This window comes from Drosophila sulfurigaster, chromosome 3 (genome assembly GCF_023558435.1).
Source record: "Drosophila sulfurigaster albostrigata strain 15112-1811.04 chromosome 3, ASM2355843v2, whole genome shotgun sequence".
Classification (NCBI taxonomy): Eukaryota; Metazoa; Arthropoda; class Insecta; order Diptera; family Drosophilidae; genus Drosophila; species Drosophila sulfurigaster.
In genome coordinates this window covers 36120975-36141144 of record NC_084883.1, presented here as the reverse complement: position 1 = coordinate 36141144, position 20170 = coordinate 36120975, and the positions used below count along the sequence as shown (strand labels likewise).

Genomic DNA, 20170 nt, shown 5'->3' with positions numbered 1-20170 from the left:
AGGGCTACAGTAAATAACGTTGTGAATATTATGTGGTATTTTTTAGGCATTCCGTTGCGGCATCGCAATACACAGTGTGTACACACTGTTTATGATTCATCAGCTGTCGTTAGTTCGAGAAAGTTGAGAACGAAAACAACACGCAAAAAGAACGCAGTTTACAAAAAGTCGGTTAAATCTTTATTGTTTAGAGCATTACAAAAACTTTTCGGAATGTCGATCAACACGGCACACGCCAATAATGGCGTGCTAATACACGCAGGCGAATAGTAAGTAGAAAGCCTTTTCCATCCAAATAGCTAAATCTGACGTCATTGATTATCTTCTAAGCTCATTCCGGTTGTTTTTCTATTGTATTATTAATTTATGTACATATACATAGTCATGTGTATTTAATGATTAAGCTGTACACAGCTGAATCTAGAATTAGAACTGGGTGGACGTGTTCTTCGCCATAAATTGTGAAAATAAACAGCTGCCGCTAATTTATGATAAGATGTGGTGAACTGTGCTAATCCAAAAACAATTATCTTGCTTTCTTTTCGCCGCAGCATTTTATTGCACAGCGATAGCGTGACCATGGACTTCTCGGGGCAGGATAATCCACTGTTCCAAGGCTCCAAGCAGGGACGCATCTATTTGACGTCGCATCGTATGATCTTCAACAACAAGAAACCAGCCGATACGATGCAATCCTTCAGCGCACCTTTTGTGGCTCTATCGGATGTAAGTATTTTATGTAAATAATAGACAGCGGACTTGTGACTTGGATTGGTTTGTGTCTTAACTTAACTTGACGAAGAAGTTCACCGATAACCAACTTAACGGATTAATTTAAATTTTAATTGATGACATATTGAGATTCCCCTTCTTATTGCACGATTTAATGTCGTTGTAGGCTTCTCGCTGTTTCTATTTGGACAATGGGCTTCTATATAAAAATTATTAAACAATATTTATTCCTTTTACTTCTTGCAGGTGGAGATCGAGCAGCCCGTCTTTGGTGCCAACTACATCAAGGGCAAGGTGCGCGCCCAGCCGAATGGCAACTACGTGGGCGAAGTGAAGTTCAAGCTCTACTTCAAGGCGGGCGGCGCCATCGAGTATGGTCAAGCATTGCTGCGTGCTGCTAAAACAGCGCAGGGCAACTTCCATCGCGGCGGCCTTGCTGGCGATGATCCACCACCCTACGCACCGGCTGGCGCATGGCATGAGGCGCCACCACCGGCGTATCAGCCGCCACCCGGCTACTATGGTTGGTTGCCGCAGCACGATGCCTTCAGTGGCCCAGCTCCGAATACGGTGTACATCAGCGACAATCCGCCGCCGTATCCGGGCATCAGTGAGTAGTGAATAATAATATTTGTATTGAATCCACTCGGCTTTTGTTAATGTACAGCAACAATTGGCTATGAAATGCGTGCATGACAAATCATTAATCGATAGCACGCTTGCTCTCTTAACTCTAACGCACCATTTGCACACTTCCATTTCTTTTCAATTCCATTTTTTAGTACCACCAACTAATCCACAAGCACCGCAACCGCACCAACAACCGTACCAGCAACCGTATCAACAACCGCAGCAGCCACCACAGCAGCAGCCAACTGAACCCACTTGGTATGGTTTTTTCAGCACCACCAGATCAGCAACCACAGCAACCACAACAGCCTGGCTATGGAGCACAAGGCTGGAACGGTGGCTATGCTCAGCCGCCACCATATGCGTCCGTTGGTGGTCCAGCTGGTGGTCCACCTTATGGCGGTGGTGTTCCAGCTCAAGTTTATGGAGGCGGCCCTGCTGCTCCCTATGGAGGCTACAATCCCAATATACCCAGTGGTTTCATGCAGCCCGGCTTGCAGCCAGCAGGCTATCCGGGACAGCAGCCGAATGGATATCCAGGCGGTATGCCACCACAGCAGCAACCAGGTGGCTATCCACCACAGCAACAACCTGGTGGCTATCCACCACAGCAGCAGCCAACAGCTTCTGGCTCTGCTGCCAATGCCGCTGGCGGTGCGGCATCTGCCAACTTTATGGGATTCAGCTTGCCACCTGGAAGTGAGTATAAATCAGCATAGAACTTGTTTATGTATCATTGTTAATCCCTTCATTTGTTTTTATTTCTTGTCTAGACTAATTACTCATCTCAAGCAAAAAAAGAATCTCATGCGATGTCATATAGCACATAATTTATTCGTTCTTGAAAAGTTAGTTAAGTTTACTGTTTAAAATTTTATTTTTTATATAACATTTTAATTTTATAGTTAATCATTGAAATTCATTTATATTATTAGTTTTTATTTTCAACAAGATAGTTAAATGTAGGTTTAAATTGAATTTTCTCCATGACACCTATTTTTAAATTCCTTTTATAATTTTCAAGCTATCCAAAATATTGAAATGCCAGATCAGATTCTCAGATTAAATACGATTAGGTTTTTTATTTTAAACTCCACACGGAATCATTATGCATTAAATGTTGTGGCTAATTTATCCAACGAAGTCTAACAAGTTACTAAACACAAATTATCTACCACTTTTGCCATCTGAAACGAAATTTTCTTTTAACTATTTTTCACAGTGTAAACTGCAAAAATTACTGTACCGTAAAACTGCAAAATCCAAGTAAGATCTTGTAAGCTGTGCCTCAAAATTAAAACAAAAGCCGAGCCGAAGAGTTTCGTAATTATTTTCTTTTTGTTTAGTTTGTATTTAGTAACTTGTCGTAACGATTTCTTTCTTTCTTTCATTCTTTTTTGTCATGCAAACTTTGCAGGAACCAGCAGCACACAATATTATTATTATCCCAATCGTTATCCAGTTGCAAGAACCTTGTGTTTTATACCAATACCCGTTATATATCCATAAAAAGGACTGTAAGACATTGTAGTTTTAAGTAGCAAATATTGGTTAATTACTTGTAGCATTTACTTTTGTAAGAAAACTGTTGCTTCATAAGAAAATTTAGAAAAGAAAATTTAACAATTCATGCATATTGGTTCAACTATCTTATGAACTAACGTCAGCTACTTTTAATGTATTATCTGTATGTCTAGAAATAAGACATATTCTATGCTACAGGTCTTAATTGTATTTTCCTCGCTCTTATAGATTCAAAGGAAGCTGAAGCTGCGGCCAGCGCCTACAATACACCCTACAACCAAGGACCTAGTGCACCCGGAGCCAATGATTTACCGCCATCATATAACGTAAGCGATTTATAATCTTGTATAAATGGATTTTTACTAACAGATAACTTTTTGCTTTTAGAATTTGCCACCCAGCTACGATGATGCATCGAAGAAGCATCAATAATAAAAGCTTCTGTTAACAATAAAATATTATAAATATATAGTAGACCACAAAACGGCTCATTCCACAATCCTTAAATTGTGCAAGGACTTGTATAGCATACGACTTAATCGCCTATAATTGTTTATAAAATTTTGCTTCGTTAACTATGCACTGCAAAAAGTATTGATTCAGCTATTGTGTTTTAAATCGCATCTCAAAACTAATGGAAAAAGCGCGAATAATCTGTTGTTGTTTTTGACGCTTGTTGAATTTTAAACATTTTTGTATTTGGTCTGAAATGCAGTCACAAGTATGTAATTGTTTTTCTTTTTATACAAATGTTATTTAACTATTTTACAAATGAAAACATAGATCTATGTAGACCAACTACACATTCCACTTTAAATTCAATTATCAACAGAAATGTTGAAATTGACTTTAGATTTGGAATGTGCAACTGGTCTGATTACTCTATATATACTATATAACGAATATAATTGTACATGAAATATAAATATTTGTGTATCTATAACAAAGTTAAATGAATTTTTTGCGTGGTTGCATCCTCGGATATATTGCTTTGGCTTTCGATGGCTTGTATTTTACTGGCAAGATGGAATATTTCCGTGCAGATGAAACATCGAGTTTGAAGAATTCCATGTTGATAAAGAAATGACTTCCTTGCTTGAATTGAACACAAGTTGATTTTAAGGGAAACAGAATTCCGCAACATTAACGATGACTTGCACGATAGCCAGCTCCAAGTGCGGGTTATCGTTCAAGTTGCAAATTTCTGAACCATATTTATTTGCTCAATTTTTACACATTCACACTATAGCAGCTTCAGCGTATCTATAATTCTTGGCAGGACATTGCGCCGTGCTCACTGCTTCGAATAATGCCATAGCATGGGAGCTCGGCCACGACCACTTGATGAGTCATCTTTTCGTTGTCTATTTCACTATTCGAAGCATTGCAAACTACGGAGCGATATCCTGCTTACTTCAAAATATAAAATAATTGGATTAGATGGAAATAAATTTAATATATAGACAATTTAATTTGGCTGTTTTGTACACCAAATTTTCAACAAGTATTTTTTAGGGACAGTTTTAAATGCATAAAAAATTGTACTTGCGTGTCAAACTGAGCAACACCTGTTGAAAAAAGGAAATTGTGAATTTTATTTTCTTCGTATAATAATAATTAAATTATTACTTTAAAAGATTAAAGCAGCTTTCGTCTAGACATTTGCAATTATGTATATAATAAGTGTTACTTACATATTTGTATAGACAAATTAAAGCAGAGCTTTGAAATAATGGCAACCTGTCAGCGTGGGGTCCACAAGGATAATAATGACTGTCTGGCGCTGGCAGCTTAGAATTTACGACTTGTCTGGTCGCATGCAATGAAAAATCAATCATACGCCGCATGCGCCGTGTGTGGCGTGGTGAAATGACGATACTGGCTACGAGTTGTGTTGGCAATTGACAGCAAATTTAGTTGTGCATGTCCTGTGTGTGAATGCAGCATGCTTAAACTAAGCTCGGCACAACATCCGAAGCAACTTTATAATGCTGCACAAAGTGAAAAAGTGTTTATAATTTGCAATGAATTAGAAGCGTAATGTTTATAACGAGAATGAAATGCGAATTGAATGTGGCATTGGAGACTGTGCAATTCGCATTCGATTAACGCAATATTGGAGCAACAATTCAGAAACGTTTGTTGTTTATCGATTTGTGTGCGTGCCACAAATAACTACACACAAAGCGAGAGACAACACCCTGTATAATTATTGTGTACAAGGCAAGAACAAACTGAGAGTAGTACAAACGCAACGTTTTAGATATTCCGTCGGTTTTCAACGCATCAATTATGCAAACCCCAAACGAATTGTGCGTTGACTAAATTTCCGAAAAATAAATAAAACATAGCAAAACTATTTGCAAAATAAGAAGAGCAGCATCAAGCATAACAAGTCAAGCGAGAGCTAATCATGGATGTGGGCGGACAGGAAACGACATACGAACCACTTGAGGGTCGCAGCAGCGGTCGGACATCGGGCGGCGGTGGCATGCGGCATCCGAATAGTATTGACAGTCCCGAGTTCGACACACGCGCCCCAAAGGACCAACGGCATGCCGTCTATCTGGCACTCCTTGCAGCGGGCATTGGATTCGTGTTGCCCTACAATAGGTGAGAAGCACTCGAAATAGAATTGAATTCAGCTGGGGGAATAAGTTGCACTGTGAATGAAAACGAATCAATGAATGAGTTGCGAATGTCGCGCATCTGATGAGCTTGTGCGCTATAAATAAATCTGTTTTGCACAGCTGCATCATTAATCTAGTTTGTCATTTACATTATACAAATTTATATAATCTGCAATTTCTCTTATCTCTCCCATTAGCTTTATCATCGCCGCTGACTATTGGCAGGCACGCTTCCCGGGTCGCCCGGTGGCCTTGGACATGTCCATGACATACATCTTTGTCGCCTTCTGCACAGTGCTCTTCAACAACATTGTTCTTTCGCTGGCGCCATTCCAGACCCGTGTCCTCTTTGGTTATATGATCTCCTTTACCACTCTGATCTTTGTCGCTGTCTGTGAGGTGGCCTGGCATGCTTTTGCCACGAATACAGCGTATATGGTCAACATGTCAGCGGTGGCATTAACCGCCATCGGTTGCACGGTACAACAGTCGAGCTTCTACGGCTTCGCCTCGATGCTGCCCAAACAGTATACGCAGGCGGTGATGGCTGGCGAGAGCATTGCCGGATTTCTGGTGTCTTCCAATCGTGTGGTGACCAAGCTGCTCATCAACAATGATCGCGTCTCGACTGTCATCTTCTTTTTGACCTCCACGCTGTACATTCTCTTCAGCTATCTGCTCCATGTGGCCACGATTAATTCGCCCTTTGTTCGCTATCACGTGGAGGCGTGCTCAAAGATTGTCCTGCGACCAGATGAGGTAAGTGAACCGTGAATTTAATTTCGATGGAGAGAGAGATTTTGAAACAAGTAGGAATTACAAAAAAAAACACTTATTTTTGTATCGATTTAAGGAAAGTCAATAGCTGATTTCTGTTATTATTTAAAGGAATTATATAATCATTTAATATTGAATATTTGAGGTTTTTATTCCAATTATAATTCATTTAAGAATATATTCCTTTTTAGTATATACTACCTTAAAAATAAAAATCTTAACTGCCTTATTTGCCATCAGCCGAGAAGAAATAAGACATTTGAGAAACATGCCAGACTTTATACAAAAGATATTATTAAACTAAAATCTATAGTTATTTCATTCAACTAGATTTCTTATTTAATAAGTTAGATTTTTATTGAGAATTTGGTTTTTCTAAAATTAACATTTTATTATATTGCTTTTCATTGAACAAAAAAATAATATAATTGGGCATTGTATTTTAATTATTGTATATTTATTTCACTTAGATTTAACAAGACATGTTTTAGTCTTTTTAATTAAAATGGATATGTGCAAACATCTAAAGAAAGATGACAAAGTTTATTTTAAAAATGGCAATAGGTTTTGAATATATAAGAAAGTAGTTTCTTATATACAAAATATATATTTATATAATATAAATCAAAAAAGGAAATCATAAATCAGGATTAAAAAAGTCTTAAGGCTATTGAGTTTAAATAATGGGTGTTATTATCTTAAAAGATCATTTGTATGTAAATTACAATTCTTTATAGTTCTTGCAAATGTTAATAGTCGTTTCTTTTTGCTTAATTTGCAGCAAGAAATCGATGGCGCCACGAGCAGCACAAAATACGGAGTACTCTCCATGGATGGCACAACGACTACGACCTCAGCTGGACCGCATCATTCCAGTGTGAATGCTACCAACACGCTGAGCTTTAGCAATCCTGTCTACGAGTTGTCCAATCCCACGGCAGGCGAGAGCATCATCGAGGGACTGGGACAACTGCCCGAGTTGCCAGCGACGCCGCACGAACCGGCCACGCCCACAACGGTGGCCTTCAAGGTGGAGCACGTGATAACGCCGCGCCGTTGTCGTCCCAGCAAGCTGAGTGACATACGCGAGGGATTCGTCACACGCTGGCGTGTGGCCCAAGTCATCTATCCGTACATGGTGTGCATTGCATTGGCCTATTGTGTCACCCTCTCTCTTTATCCCGGCATCGAAGTTGAGATCACTTCGTGTGCGCTGCGCTCTTGGATGCCTGTGCTTCTGATGTTCTGCTTCAACACGTCCGATGTGGTGGGCAAAATACTGGCAGCCAGACCATATCCCTGGTCTCGGCGACAACTTGTTCTCTTGTCGGGATTGCGTATCGTGTTGGTGCCCATGTTTCTGCTCTGCTGTGCGCCGCGACATCGTCCCGTCATATCCTCGGAAACGGCTCCATTTCTGTTCACCATTGCGCTGGGCATCAGCAACGGTTTGGCTGGCAGTCTGCCCATGATGCTGGCGCCGGCTAAAGTGCCTGGGACATTGAAAGAGGTCACCGGCAATATTATGACGTTGTCGTACAACATTGGACTCTCGGCTGGATCGCTGATTGGCTACGTGTTCGAGGGCATGCTGGGTCCGCAGCTCGATAATCCGTGTCCCATGCATCCGTGGTCGGTGCTGGATCATTACCACGACCATTTGCCGCCGCTGCTGCCCACGAGCAGTCCAACGATGGCAGTGAACACAACGCTGGCGCCGCTGCTGCTCAACACCACCATGGCCAGCATCTCGAGCACTGAGAGCAGTTCGACGAGTGTGGTTCCAGTGCCCGCCTTGGCCACGGTTATCACGACTACGGCATTGGCTCTGTATAGCACTGTGGCCAGCACCAGTGTGGAGTTGATTAATGCCACGGTGACCACAATGCTATCGGCGGTTTCATCAACGGTTGGCGACATCAGCGGCGAGCTGGGGGGCAGCACAACGGATCCGCAAACGCCCGAGGCTCTGATGCAGGACATCTAAATTAAGGGATTGTTGGACTGATTGTAAAGCAGGCAAGCAAACGAAGAAGAGCTCATATTGAAATGTATCTTAAAGATACTTTTATTTGGAGCACATTCTTTAAATCTATGCTTTAGCACCGAGGAGAAAAAGAGACCTCTGCAAAATTGTATAGCACAAGTTTCTCTCTCACTGTCTCCTGTATCTTGTAGCAAATTTTTGATTGACAATGGATTAGCAATCGTAGCTCTAACTCTATTGTATGTAACAATCTTAACAAGAATCTATTCAACAGCAAATACCTAGATAATATACATATATCTGTGTGTACTCTTAGGCATGTCTTCTCATGTGCAAGTTAGGTTAAACATTCACTTTGGAAGGAGAATTTATCAGTCATGCACTTAATGTTAACATTAACTTGTGCATGAGAGGACACACATAATATATTACTATTAATCCAATTAAGTGCTACGATACTCAAGTTGCAACCTGTTGATTTCGAGTTATATATGTATAAAATCAAATTAGTTAAGAAGAATTCTACATATACGCATTGTCCGTATGTCTATAAGTAAGTCATTAGGTTACGGATTAAAATAGGCTGGTTGAAATGTTGCAAGAGAAACAAGATGAACGTATTGTTGGTTACAGAGAGAGGATATTTTTATAAATAACGATGGGCAAACTGCAATTGTTTGACATGAATATACATATATACTTGTACAATGTAATAGATTACAATTTTGATCTGAATGTGGCTCAACTTTACAAGTTTTGTTAAGTTTATAACATTATGTGAGGAATGTTCTTCGATTGCGGATATCACATAGCTTTTATAGACACATTTTCTTTGTAACTCGTAACACAAAACTCCGTTCCAAAAACAAATATATTAACAAATTGCATAGTATATATAAATTATGTTATACAAAATATATATTGTATGTACATTGTGTATCAGAAGATGGTTAGCTAAGCAATTTTGCCATGGCCTTGTTATGCTCTATATTATTTGTATTGTTTTCATATAAATATTTTAGCCAAATCTATAGCAATAATATGTTGTGTTTACTTGGTTTTTGAATTGAATTGAATATGCTACTACTCTTAAGTATTGTAACAATAATATTTCAACAAAATAGAAATAAAATTATTAACATAAAATAAAATAAATTTCCGAATACATTTCCAAGTGGGTAGTATCCTCTCTTAACTAAGTACAGGGTATTGTGATAAGTGTATCACCCTGTTTTAAAGAAGGGTTGCTCAAAGATGGCGACAGAGTTTCAAGCCGACAAAAAGCTCAAGTTTAGAATATTTATTATATCAAAAGGATGTTATATTATAGTAAGAGCATTTTATGGTAAATTATAAGTTTTTATAAGAGTATTTATAGCAAAAAATTGAACGCCCTATAGATGGCGACTCATTCAACAAAGCAAATAGAAAATCCACAAAAGATGGCTTCATGAAATATTGAAAATAAAGCAAATTCTGTAATCATTGAAGAATGTATATCAATATAAACACGATATGATAAAACATTTAAGCATTTACTTTGTCTGGTTTCTTCAATTTATTAAAAATTTAGTTTCTATTTATAAAACAAAATTAAACTCGCAATAGATGGCGACTCATTAATCAAAGCAAAATTAAATTTACGATAGATGGCAAGTGTTTACGGATGACAAAAAAAGTCTATACAACTTCTTCTCTGCCTAACTGACTTATTAATAAATAAACCAAATGGTTTTGATCATATTTAACTTGTTCTTATCTGCCTAACTAAATTATCAAAAAATGGCTGTATCACAGTCCAACACATTTAAAACTTGATTCTTAAAGCAAGGATACGTATGAGCCTTCAACCTATCAATTAGGGGTGACACAGAAATCGGTTGCTTAAAAACTGGGATGTAGTCAACCCTTATCTAAGCTCCAAAAAAAAAAACTAACCTGTAATTGGTTGAATATTTCCTTATATGTATTTTCTCTTGAGTACTTTTTATTGGAGCTTTAGCTTTTGTCTAGCAAAACACTTCCAATGCAATAAAGGGAAATAAATAAAAGGAAATCAAGGACATGCAATATCCTTTGGAAAATATTTTACTGGTATACAAATAGAGACCAACTCAAGAGTTCTGCAACCCAAAAAGAGTTAATTGTCTTATTTAAAGTCGCAGTCATTTAAATTCTTAAAACATGGATATGGATATAGTATATTTCCCTTTACCTTTTCAATAAGGAGTACCATAAAAAACGTTAGCTCTTAAATCTGGGACCTTATCAACCCTTGTAATCTAAGCAACAAAAAAGACTACCGAATATGGAATGAAATAAAATTGTTGCTCTTAGTGATTTTCCAAATCTTCAATTCTTATATCCCTGTAATTTTCTTCACGTAAATTCCCAACATTATGACTCAAATATTGTGCAAAATTGAAATTCGTTGAATATTTCCCTTCCTTGCTTATTTGTTATGGCAGTTAGCTTTTGTCTGGCGGAACGCTTCCAGTGTCATAAAGGGAAATAACTTTAAGGAAAGCAAGGATATGAAATATTCTTCGGAAAACATTTTAGTGGGACATAAAGTTATCCACCCCAAAAACTCTACACAAAAATAATGGTACATGGCCTAGCTAACTTCCCAGTTAAATTGGGGTTGTAACGGTCAGGGGAAGCTCAAACTTGGGGAAATTGGTGCCAAAAGGATTTTGAGATGTATGATTATTTTAGTTGATTCAACTCACTGTCAAACTTCTATCAAACTTTGGCTTAGTCTAGTTGGATGAACTCTTTATTGGCACTGATATCCATTTGAGAGTAAATAGTAATTATTTTACCAAGGGCTTTAAATGTGTTTTCTTCTTTACGAAATATCGATTGCTTTAAATTTTAAGAAGAGTATAAATTTCATAAATGTTAATTGGAAATCAGTGTTGCCGTTAATATGATTCCATCATTCACATTAATTACTGTTGAGCATTGAATGCCAAGTGCAAATGAGTATTGGATTGTATGTGTAATTATATGGGACGTCAAGTACCTGAACAAATCATTGGGTTTGTCGAGTGCCCAAATGAATACAAATGAAATCAATTAGGAAACATCCACCTTGAATCTCAGACAGAAGCAGATGCGCAAACTTCAGCTGAATTTAAATTCAAGCATTAAGTATAAAAAAAAAGAAAAATATCGTTATGTGTGTGTAGGTAATTTGAATTTTTATATCTTTGCCTTACCCAATGCAAAATCAATGACTGGCGATTTCCATTTCCATTTCATTTTCCATTTATTTTGTTGTATTTTCTTTTATTTCTTTTTTTTTGCATTTTTAATCGTAAGCGGCAACCAGATAAAAATATGCAAAAAGCTGGGTTTTAGTCGCGAGATACTGAGTATCGCAAAACAAAATAGGCAATTATAATTTCACTTTATTTTCGGTGGAAAGGAAGTGCAGTAAAACAGAGCTGATTTGCATTGCCATCCGGCAAGGATTCAAGCTATCGCCTTCAATCGCTTAACTTTATCTAAGTCCCGACTGGGAATGGAGGAAAGAAGAGCTAACAAGGCAGCAACTTCGACCTCGAAGACTGCGGAAGTTGCATATGGAGTGAATTTTATCGATTGGATAAAGTTCGCACATTGCCTACTTTTAGGTAGACAACCCCTTAAAAGGTGTTCCGTTTATCGCCTGTTTGCCAGCCTGACGACTGCTTCCTCGTGTCATTGCCCCCAAAAAGCAGGGCTAAGCGAACGCTCTTCTATTGATTTGTGGGGCAAAACAATCGGTGCGAGATTAATCTAAAGATATTACAAGAGCTTTGCTTTGGTTGCATATGAAATAAATGTGCGATTCGTTACTTTGTGTGATTAATGAACTAAATTTATTAAAATTGTTTCTTTTCAATTTGTAGATTTGCTTGATTGAGTCATATGGGCTGCTTTCATCTGAGCGGCTATCACTGATCTCATCGCTGCTGGACATCGACAAGTCCTCCCAGACTGTCGAATTGCCCGGAATCGAACCTCCAATTCCTTCTTTAATTTCTAAAGACCAATTCATGTATTTTCACTCAATTTTCATTGATTTTCTCAATACTCTGGGATTCATTCGCTTGATCGTTTACCTCATTTTCGTCATCTTGCTCTTCCTCGCAGTTTTCTTCATTTTCTCCTAATTGTTTATCTTTAGGATTGATTTCCTCCTTTCCTTCATCCTCGTCGTTGCCTTTTTCCTCTTCCGCTTCCGCTTCGGCTTCCTCTTCCTTCTCCATGCCATCATTGCATAGTTTTTGCTTTATGCTAAATGCAGTGGAATAGAATGCCTGGAGGAGATCTCTCGCCCGTCGTTCCTCTTCTTCGCTATATGACTTTTGACATTGCTCGACGCTACTTTCAGCGCGTTTTAGTGTAAAAAGCAGTTGGGTGATATCTTCACTGTCCATCACAGGTGGATCGAAGTCCTGATGATGCCGGAACAGATTACATCTGTCATAGGTCGGCAGAGATGGGTGCTCACAGATGCTATGGTAAAACTCGTAGAAAGTTTCCACTTGAACATGGAAGTCTTGAAATATCTCATTAATTTCGAATCGGAATTCTTCGACAGTTCGGATGGCACATTGGTCAAGTCTTAGCGATAAGATTTCCAATTTGTTGTTGAAATACTTGTGTATACTTCTGTCGTCCTCATTCGAAATGGAGATCTGTAGTTTCCTCAATAATTCCCGACACTGACGTTGAACGGCTTCGTTGTTCTTCTCCGAGCCTGAGCCACGGGGATCCTTTGTGCTAGGCTTTTCCTCACCTCGTGGCATCTTATTGAGCACCCGGTGAAAGAATTTCTCCAGCTTCTGGCAGTTACAGTAAACCACATCCCCAGGACGATTAAATGTGTAACAGTTGCTTATTACCAAACGAAAGTCATGAACCAGATCATCGACACAATGATAATACCGATTGTGGACACGCTTGATGATCGTGCCCACGTCCATGGGTCTGGTTATCACTTGGTAATAATTGGGCACTTGTAGTGCCACCGCATCCACCGGTTCCATGAAGTCCATGGCAAACTTCTTGGTAACCAGCTCGTCGAGCAGATACTTCCTCAAGTAGTGCAACTTATTTGTGTACTGACCAGCCCGACCCTGCTCTGGCATCACTGGCGGTTGCACTCGACTCAATGCGTTCGTATCGTCACTATACTGTTTGTACTCATACTAAATAATGGAAATAAATTAAAAAAACAAAAACAATTTTTTAAAAATGAATATCACCATTTTGATTAAATTTTAATTCAAAATTGTTGCACAACAGCTGCCGTTCAAACGTGCTGCTCAACTGATTAGCAAACTTACAGAGTTTGTCCTATTTATTGATTTTGAATTGGCAATTTTAACATGGAAGCTCTGTTTTGAGATATGTGAACACTGGCAGTCTATATCGATAACACAATGTAGACGGCTGCAAACTTATCGACTTCGTTTTGGCAGGCTGCATTATATCGATAACGATGGTGTTGTTGTGCGATATGTTTGCTTTGTTGTATTATTTTTGCGGGCAGACTGCGGAATAGCAAAAATAACTATTTATCATTTAATCATATTCAACATGTAAGTGGTATTTGTCTAAATGACTTTAAGCACGCAAATAAGTATATTTAAATTGCCGTTGTAAATTGGCAAAGAATTAAATCTAAATTTTGTTGTTGGAAGAAAGTAAACGACTAAATGAACCTATTTATATTAATAGTGTTTCATGAAAGCAATGATGTATCAATTAAATTGCGTTGCCAATACTGCTTAAGTTCCATAGTATTGGTACTTATTGTACATTCATTTGATCTAATATACATTAGACAAATAATTAGTAGCATTGAATTTTAGTTAGCCAGTTACTGTTTAAAGTGCTTTCTGCAAGCTGTTTACCAACATTCCAAGCTTAAAAGAGCAGCCTCAGCCGGCAGCAAACTTCTACTATTAGCAGCATTGAGTGCGCTCCTCTTAAGCTGAGTTCGTTTGGTTGTTGCTGTGTTCTGTTGCTGTGCAATTACATGACAGCAGCAACAACAAACACGAATAACAACAACATTTCAAATTACGATAATAATTTCCATTTCTAATTTCCTCACCACGCCAAAGGACTTTGCAGTTGCGAGCTATCAGGCGCTGCTGCTTCGAATCTTTTGCTCCCCCTCGCCCAGTTTCCGCTTGCAGCACCAACACCAACAGCAAAAGCAAAAGCACCAGCAGCAACAACAACATCAACATCGGCAATAGCAACAACATTTAAGGACGCACTAGACGCTTGGCATAATTCCAATGCACAAATCTAGCAAAATGTAAATGCAATCATTGATTTTTCAGCTTATTTCGAAATAAGCATTGCATGTTGTAACTGTGTGTGTGTATGAGTATGTCTGTGTGTGTGTGTGTGTGTGTGCAAACAGGACATTCGTTTTCACATGGAACTGTAACTGGACGTTTTAGTAGTATGGCGAAATATAGTGCCCTCAATTATGTTAGAGCTGAATCTGATTTGTTAGCTATAATAAAAAATATTTCAAAAATATTGAAAGCAGCCAAATGCCAATAAGAGATATTCACACATTCATATGTATGTAAGAGCCTTCATACGACTAATACATACTCTATAGAGGACTGGTAAATACTGGTAAGTATTTGTTCTTTAATTTTCACAAGTTTTGAGAAGGTTTTTGGAGATAATGTTTAAAATGTTCATAACATCTTTAAAAGTTTCTCATTTTTTAAATTTAACTAATTTGAAATATAGTTGAATATAGTACATATATAGTAATAATCGCAAATTTTTTGAAACTTTCCATACCTTTAAATAATTTTTTGTACTTTTAATGATTTTTTATTCAATTTTTGTATAAAATTATTAGTAATCTTACAACTTTAAAAATATGTATTCAACAATATTATATATATTCTTTTAACGCCATACAGTATGTAATTAATTTGTATTATTTATAGTGTTAATATCTTTCGTTATACCTTTCTTTATTAGTATAGAGTATTTTTGAATTTATATTTATTTGTGCAGTGCTTTTAGTTTCGTTTGATTTTTAACTTTCGCCTGACAATTTGTACATTTTGAATTCTCAATTCCAGCCAAGACTACTGTGAGTTTCTTTTGTGTGTGTGTGGAAAAGGAGAGAGAGAGAGAGAGATTGTGTAGAAGATACGGAAGGAGTGAGTGAGAGAACTCAGCAGGGACACTCTGGGTTAACTGTGCGCTTCAAATGAGGTGTGCGACGTGTTTCTCGATTCCAATTGATGTTGGCTTTGTGAAGAAGTTAAGCGTTGGGTTGAGACGAAGGATAACAATATTCTTTTTATGCTCTTGCTCTTGTGGCTGCACATTATGTAGACACGCCCACAACGCCTACGCTGATACCGCCACTGACAAGGCTTTTGTCCTTGCTGCCTTTGCTGTTGCTGCTGTTGTTGTTGTTGTTGTTTTTGTAATTTGATAATGCATTTGATTAAGGAAATGAAATTTTTATTAAGGCTGTTTGCTTATTCGCTCGCTGCCAGTCCGCGTTTGCTTTTATGTTTATCCTGCAAGCGTGTGTATGCGAGTGTGTATGTGTGTGTGTGTGTGTGTGTGTGCTGCCATTTTGTTGCCTGTTCCGTTCTGTTTTGTTTGCCATATTCCACACTTTTCTCTCGCAGTCAGAGGCAACAGTCAGCTTTTCCCCCAAGTGCTGCATTTTTGTTTTCGCATAATTTCTTTGAGTGCGGTTGGATCTCTGCGATTTTACGATGCGACCGCCAAAAGGTGGGCAAACCTCGATTCTCGGCGAATGGGTTTGGAAAATGGGCCACGGTTGTCTGTGTGTGTGTGTGAGTGTGTCTGTGTCTGTGTGTATGTGTTAGTTTGTTACTGTTGCTTGATTTTCCTCCTTTCTGATTTTTTTTATTGTTGTGTTCTTTCAACTTCATGCTTCTAGTATTCACACACAACTGCTGTTTTCACAAGCGTTGTGTGTGTTTCCTTTTCTTTTTCTCTACCCTACTCTCGTAAACTGCGTGAAGCGGGTATCATAATGTTGTGTCAATGCATTTGACAGTCAAATGGCAAAAGAAAAAGCATCAGACCTTCTATGTGTGCAAAGTGTGTGTTCTAAGCAGAGCTGTGCTCACTTTTTTTTATGGTTTACTTTGGCAAAAGGGTAGCTGTCGGTTGTGCAGTCTCTATTAATGAATTCCTACCTGCTTGCGTTTCTATTTTTGTTCAAATTTGCATTGGCAATAAGTAAATAAATAATTTAATTTTTCTCACAGTTTTCAATATGCAAATTGTGCTTTAACTTGCCACAAACTGGGCAACTGTTGAGCAACAAATTTGTAAGAAATTCAAGAGAAGACATTTGGATAACACTTTTTTAAATATTTGCTTACTGCTTTTTATAAAGTAAATTATCATATGAAAATATTTCCAAATAAATGTTTCCTTCAATGTGAAAATGAATGAAGAAATGTTTTGCAAAATGTTTTCATCAAGTTTATTATATTTTTGTTTGCCGATTTCAATAAATTAGCTTTGAAGATATCTTATATGTAGCCATTAAGCTTTTAATCTATTTAAGCTAAAACAATCTTTTTCGCTTCCAAGGCGATATTAAATGACATTACAAATTCAATTTGCATACTAAATTAAATCATAGCTTATTTTCTGCTCTGCGGATTGCCTTCCACATTTTCCATTTTCCATTTCACATTGCTCATTTCTCATTTCACATTTCGCATTGTTTGGCAACTTGTTAACGCGCCTATAGAACAACGGAATGTATTCTCAACACCACGAGAAAAAATACTGTAGAAAAAACAATAACAAGAAGAAGAGGAAGAGCAAGAGCAAGAGGAGGAGGAGGAACTAACCCTAACCCAGCGTACACTAACTAAGTGCGCTCATTCAACTCCAAAACAAACTTTTGCTATTGTTATTACATCTTTTTTTTCGTAAGCGTTTGCCGGTCATTGACTTTCTCTCAACTTGCCGCTTGACATTTAACGAGCAGAATAAGCAACAAAAGGCAACAACAACAACAACCACATCCACAACAACAACAACAACAGCAATTGCAAACATACGCCCACACATCGAGCGAGTGGAAGAGGGGTAAAAATAATAATAATAACAGCAGCGAATGTAATTTTAACATGTTAAGTGTTAAAATGAAGCCTACTTTTGAGCACTCGCCACAACCCCCGCAACAGCTTTCGCTGTCCTCTTGCAGTGGCCCTCGTTGTTGTTGTTGCATGCATTGTTTTTGTTGCGCTGGCGTTGCCGTTGTGCCTGGCTCAGACATTGTCCCGAACAACAAAAGCCGTGTTGATGTTGTGCTGCCAAGACCCAGACCTCAGACCTCAGCCCTCCGCAGTTCATCCCCTGCTCTCTCTCTCTCTCTCGAACCTCATGCTCCACACTCCCCCGCACACGGTCCGCCCGCAACCAGTGCGGTTGCAACGCTTAAAGCATCAAAGAATTTTCACATTTTAACAGAAATCTGTTAAAGCACGTGCAGTGTTAAGCAGCCAAGTGAAGCCAACCCATCAGGCCGCCCTCATATGTGGGTCAGTCGCATGAATTTCCACTTATTGATCAATCATAAAAGCAGCTTAGGGTAACAATAATTGTGCTGTAAGCAATTAATAGGTTCGCAATCAAAGGATTATTATAATCATCTGGTCAGTTGTGCGTATCGCTTGTGTCTTGACTTCACTTTAATTACAGTATTGCTGGAGCTAAAATGGAATTTTGTTTATTTAATGAGTAGTAAGCGAAGCTGATAAATTTGGTGTCCTATAGATTTCTATATGAATCTCATACTTCTTATAAATGTTTACTTTTACGGCTACACAATGAATTCTACGCAATAAGCCAATCCAAACCTGATGCAAAGTGTTCTTAATTTCCTAAATATTTAGAAAACACTTTCATTTTCCCGTTATAAAGTCTTCTAGCATATATTCTTATAATATAAGCAGTGTGAACGAACTTCAAACATCTCTTAACCCCTCAATAGTAGCTGTTAAGCTGCTGCCGCCCCTGCAACTTGTGCTCGGCTCTCTCAAGCATGTTAGCTACGCTCTCTCAAACTTGTTTGGCACACGCTCTCAAACATGTTCTTTGCTTACGCTCTCAAACTTGCGCTCTCCACGTGCTCTCAAACATGTCCAGATGTCAAATGTTATGTTCGAATCCTTGATTTTGTCGGCGTTTCTGTGAGCCAACCAAATTCATATACATAGTGGAAAAAAGGGAAAAAAATGCCGTCGGTAAAACGTGGAAATTGTAAAATGTAATGGCAAGGTCCTTAGAGACAGGCATCGAACCGTTTGCTGTGGATGCGATGGTATTGTAGACCTACCTCAAAGTCACTCATTTGGAATAGACAATGGGCCACAATTAAAGACACGCTGCTGAAAATCTGCCAACGCCACCGGCTCAAAGTTGTTTGATTTTGTTTACGAGGAAGCGGTTACACTCTCTGTGTGTCTGTGTGTGTGTGTGTGTGTTAGTCTCTTTGTGTTTATTGTTGTGCGGTTAGCACTAGCATGGACAACGGAAACCGGAAGTGGCGCTGCATGCAGCGGATATTGCAAATTATTAACCTTTTCGCTACAATTTCGTCTTTTTGCCTCGTTTGCCTTTGGTGCCTTCGCATTTGCAAAATTTTCAGCCGGAAGTACGGTGTAACCCTCGTAAAGCAATCCTATGTAGGAGAGCAAACACTATGTGAGTGACTCGTCCTCCAAATACGGCTTTCAATCCGTCCGCCTGCGGTTGCGAGCACCTGGAGAAGCATCTGGCATTGGTTTGGTTTGCCAGCAAAGCGATTTATAAACGATTTGCCAAAAACTTCATTTCGCTTGTGACCCGTCAGCCGTTAGTCCTTATCATCCTCAGTCTGTTTCCGTCCAAAACTTTTGTGGTCGAGTGTTAAGTGAATTTTTTTGTTGTCGTTGTCGTTATCGTTGTTGTTGTCGTTGTTGTTGTTTCTCTTGTTGTTACGACAAATATTTGCTAATGAGTTTTGCTAGCCATTTACATTCGACAGCCTCAAATTTCGTGGCCCTTTTCAAAAAATTAAAACACACACACACACAACAGAAGCAGTTGGAAATTTACAGAAGATAAATACATGTACACTTATATATAACATATTTACTTATGCAAATGGTTATTAGGGTTTCGTGTGGAGAGTTTTACTCCGAGCAAATGTCAAACAAAAAGTATTGCATACTTTTTGGGGGTCGAGACAGACATTGATGCGTGTAAGTAGTGTTTAACTTGCAGCTAATCCTCAAACTATGCGGCATACATTGCTAGCAAACTGATTTAATAATGGCATTTGCAAAATGCCAAAGCATTTCATTTGCGGCCACATCAAGTATTTTTGGTAAAGCACATATGTAGAGACAAACAAGCTGTGTGATTTATCTGACTGCTTGGCAGGATTAAAGGGAAATTCCTTTTGTTTATTTATACTTTAAGAAACTTGTGATTTATTGCAGATAATAAATACTTCTTATTGAGTCAGATAAATTATATTAATTAAAATCGAAATCAAAGCTCTAAATTATGATTAGTTTATTTGCAATTGTTATTAAATTGTGCACATTGTTTGTTTTAGAGGGAATTCAATGAGAAATATGCAAAACTCATTGCTAATTATTTGCATTATTTAAACTTGTTACACATATTATACAGTATTTTATTTCATTTCAAATATGCACATTTTTTTGTGTTTGTTTGTTACACGAGCCGTCAAAACAAGTAAACTTAATTAGCCTTTGTGGCGGAAGGAGTTAACATAAAAATATAATACAATTGAAATAATAATAATGATAATGATAATGGCTTTGGCAAT

At 38.1% G+C, this 20170-nt stretch overlaps 3 protein-coding genes and 1 long non-coding RNA gene across 4 annotated transcripts; 2 read left to right on the top strand and 2 right to left on the bottom strand.

The window, feature by feature from the left end:
• The first annotated feature begins 30 nt into the window (after positions 1-30).
• LOC133839939 (WW domain-binding protein 2) lies at positions 31-3480 on the top strand. The gene is given in 7 exon segments (XM_062271593.1): positions 31-269; positions 552-726; positions 979-1342; positions 1536-1627; positions 1629-2061; positions 3115-3212; positions 3274-3480. Coding segments are annotated over 7 exon segments (1446 nt in total). The 3' UTR covers positions 3319-3480.
• A 79-nt stretch (positions 3481-3559) lies between these two features.
• Positions 3560-4657, bottom strand: LOC133839940 (uncharacterized). The gene is made up of 2 exons (XR_009894151.1): positions 4581-4657; positions 3560-4454 (listed from the first exon to the last, which is right to left on the bottom strand). It is a non-coding gene; the product is annotated as an uncharacterized LOC133839940 (long non-coding RNA).
• On the top strand, positions 4506-9581 carry LOC133839938 (equilibrative nucleoside transporter 4). Its single transcript, XM_062271592.1, has 3 exons — positions 4506-5499; positions 5714-6275; positions 7075-9581. The coding sequence occupies exons 1-3, from the start codon at positions 5300-5302 to the stop codon at positions 8278-8280; spliced, it is 1968 nt and encodes a 655-aa protein (XP_062127576.1). The 5' UTR covers positions 4506-5299; the 3' UTR covers positions 8281-9581.
• A 2534-nt stretch (positions 9582-12115) lies between these two features.
• On the bottom strand, positions 12116-13560 carry LOC133842578 (uncharacterized). Its single transcript, XM_062275733.1, has 2 exons — positions 13542-13560; positions 12116-13484 (listed from the first exon to the last, which is right to left on the bottom strand). The coding sequence occupies exons 1-2, from the start codon at positions 13542-13544 to the stop codon at positions 12339-12341; spliced, it is 1149 nt and encodes a 382-aa protein (XP_062131717.1). The 5' UTR covers positions 13545-13560; the 3' UTR covers positions 12116-12338.
• Positions 13561-20170: the final 6610 nt, after the last annotated feature.

Excerpts from the sequence above, each read along its gene's own strand:
- LOC133839938 (XM_062271592.1), top strand. The coding sequence starts at position 5,300 with ATGGATGTGGGCGGACAGGAAACGACATACGAACCACTTGAGGGTCGC. Across the intron at positions 5,500-5,713 it reads TTCGTGTTGCCCTACAATAG|CTTTATCATCGCCGCTGACT; the intron begins GTGAGAAGCACT and ends CTCTCCCATTAG. Across the intron at positions 6,276-7,074 it reads TTGTCCTGCGACCAGATGAG|CAAGAAATCGATGGCGCCAC; the intron begins GTAAGTGAACCG and ends CTTAATTTGCAG.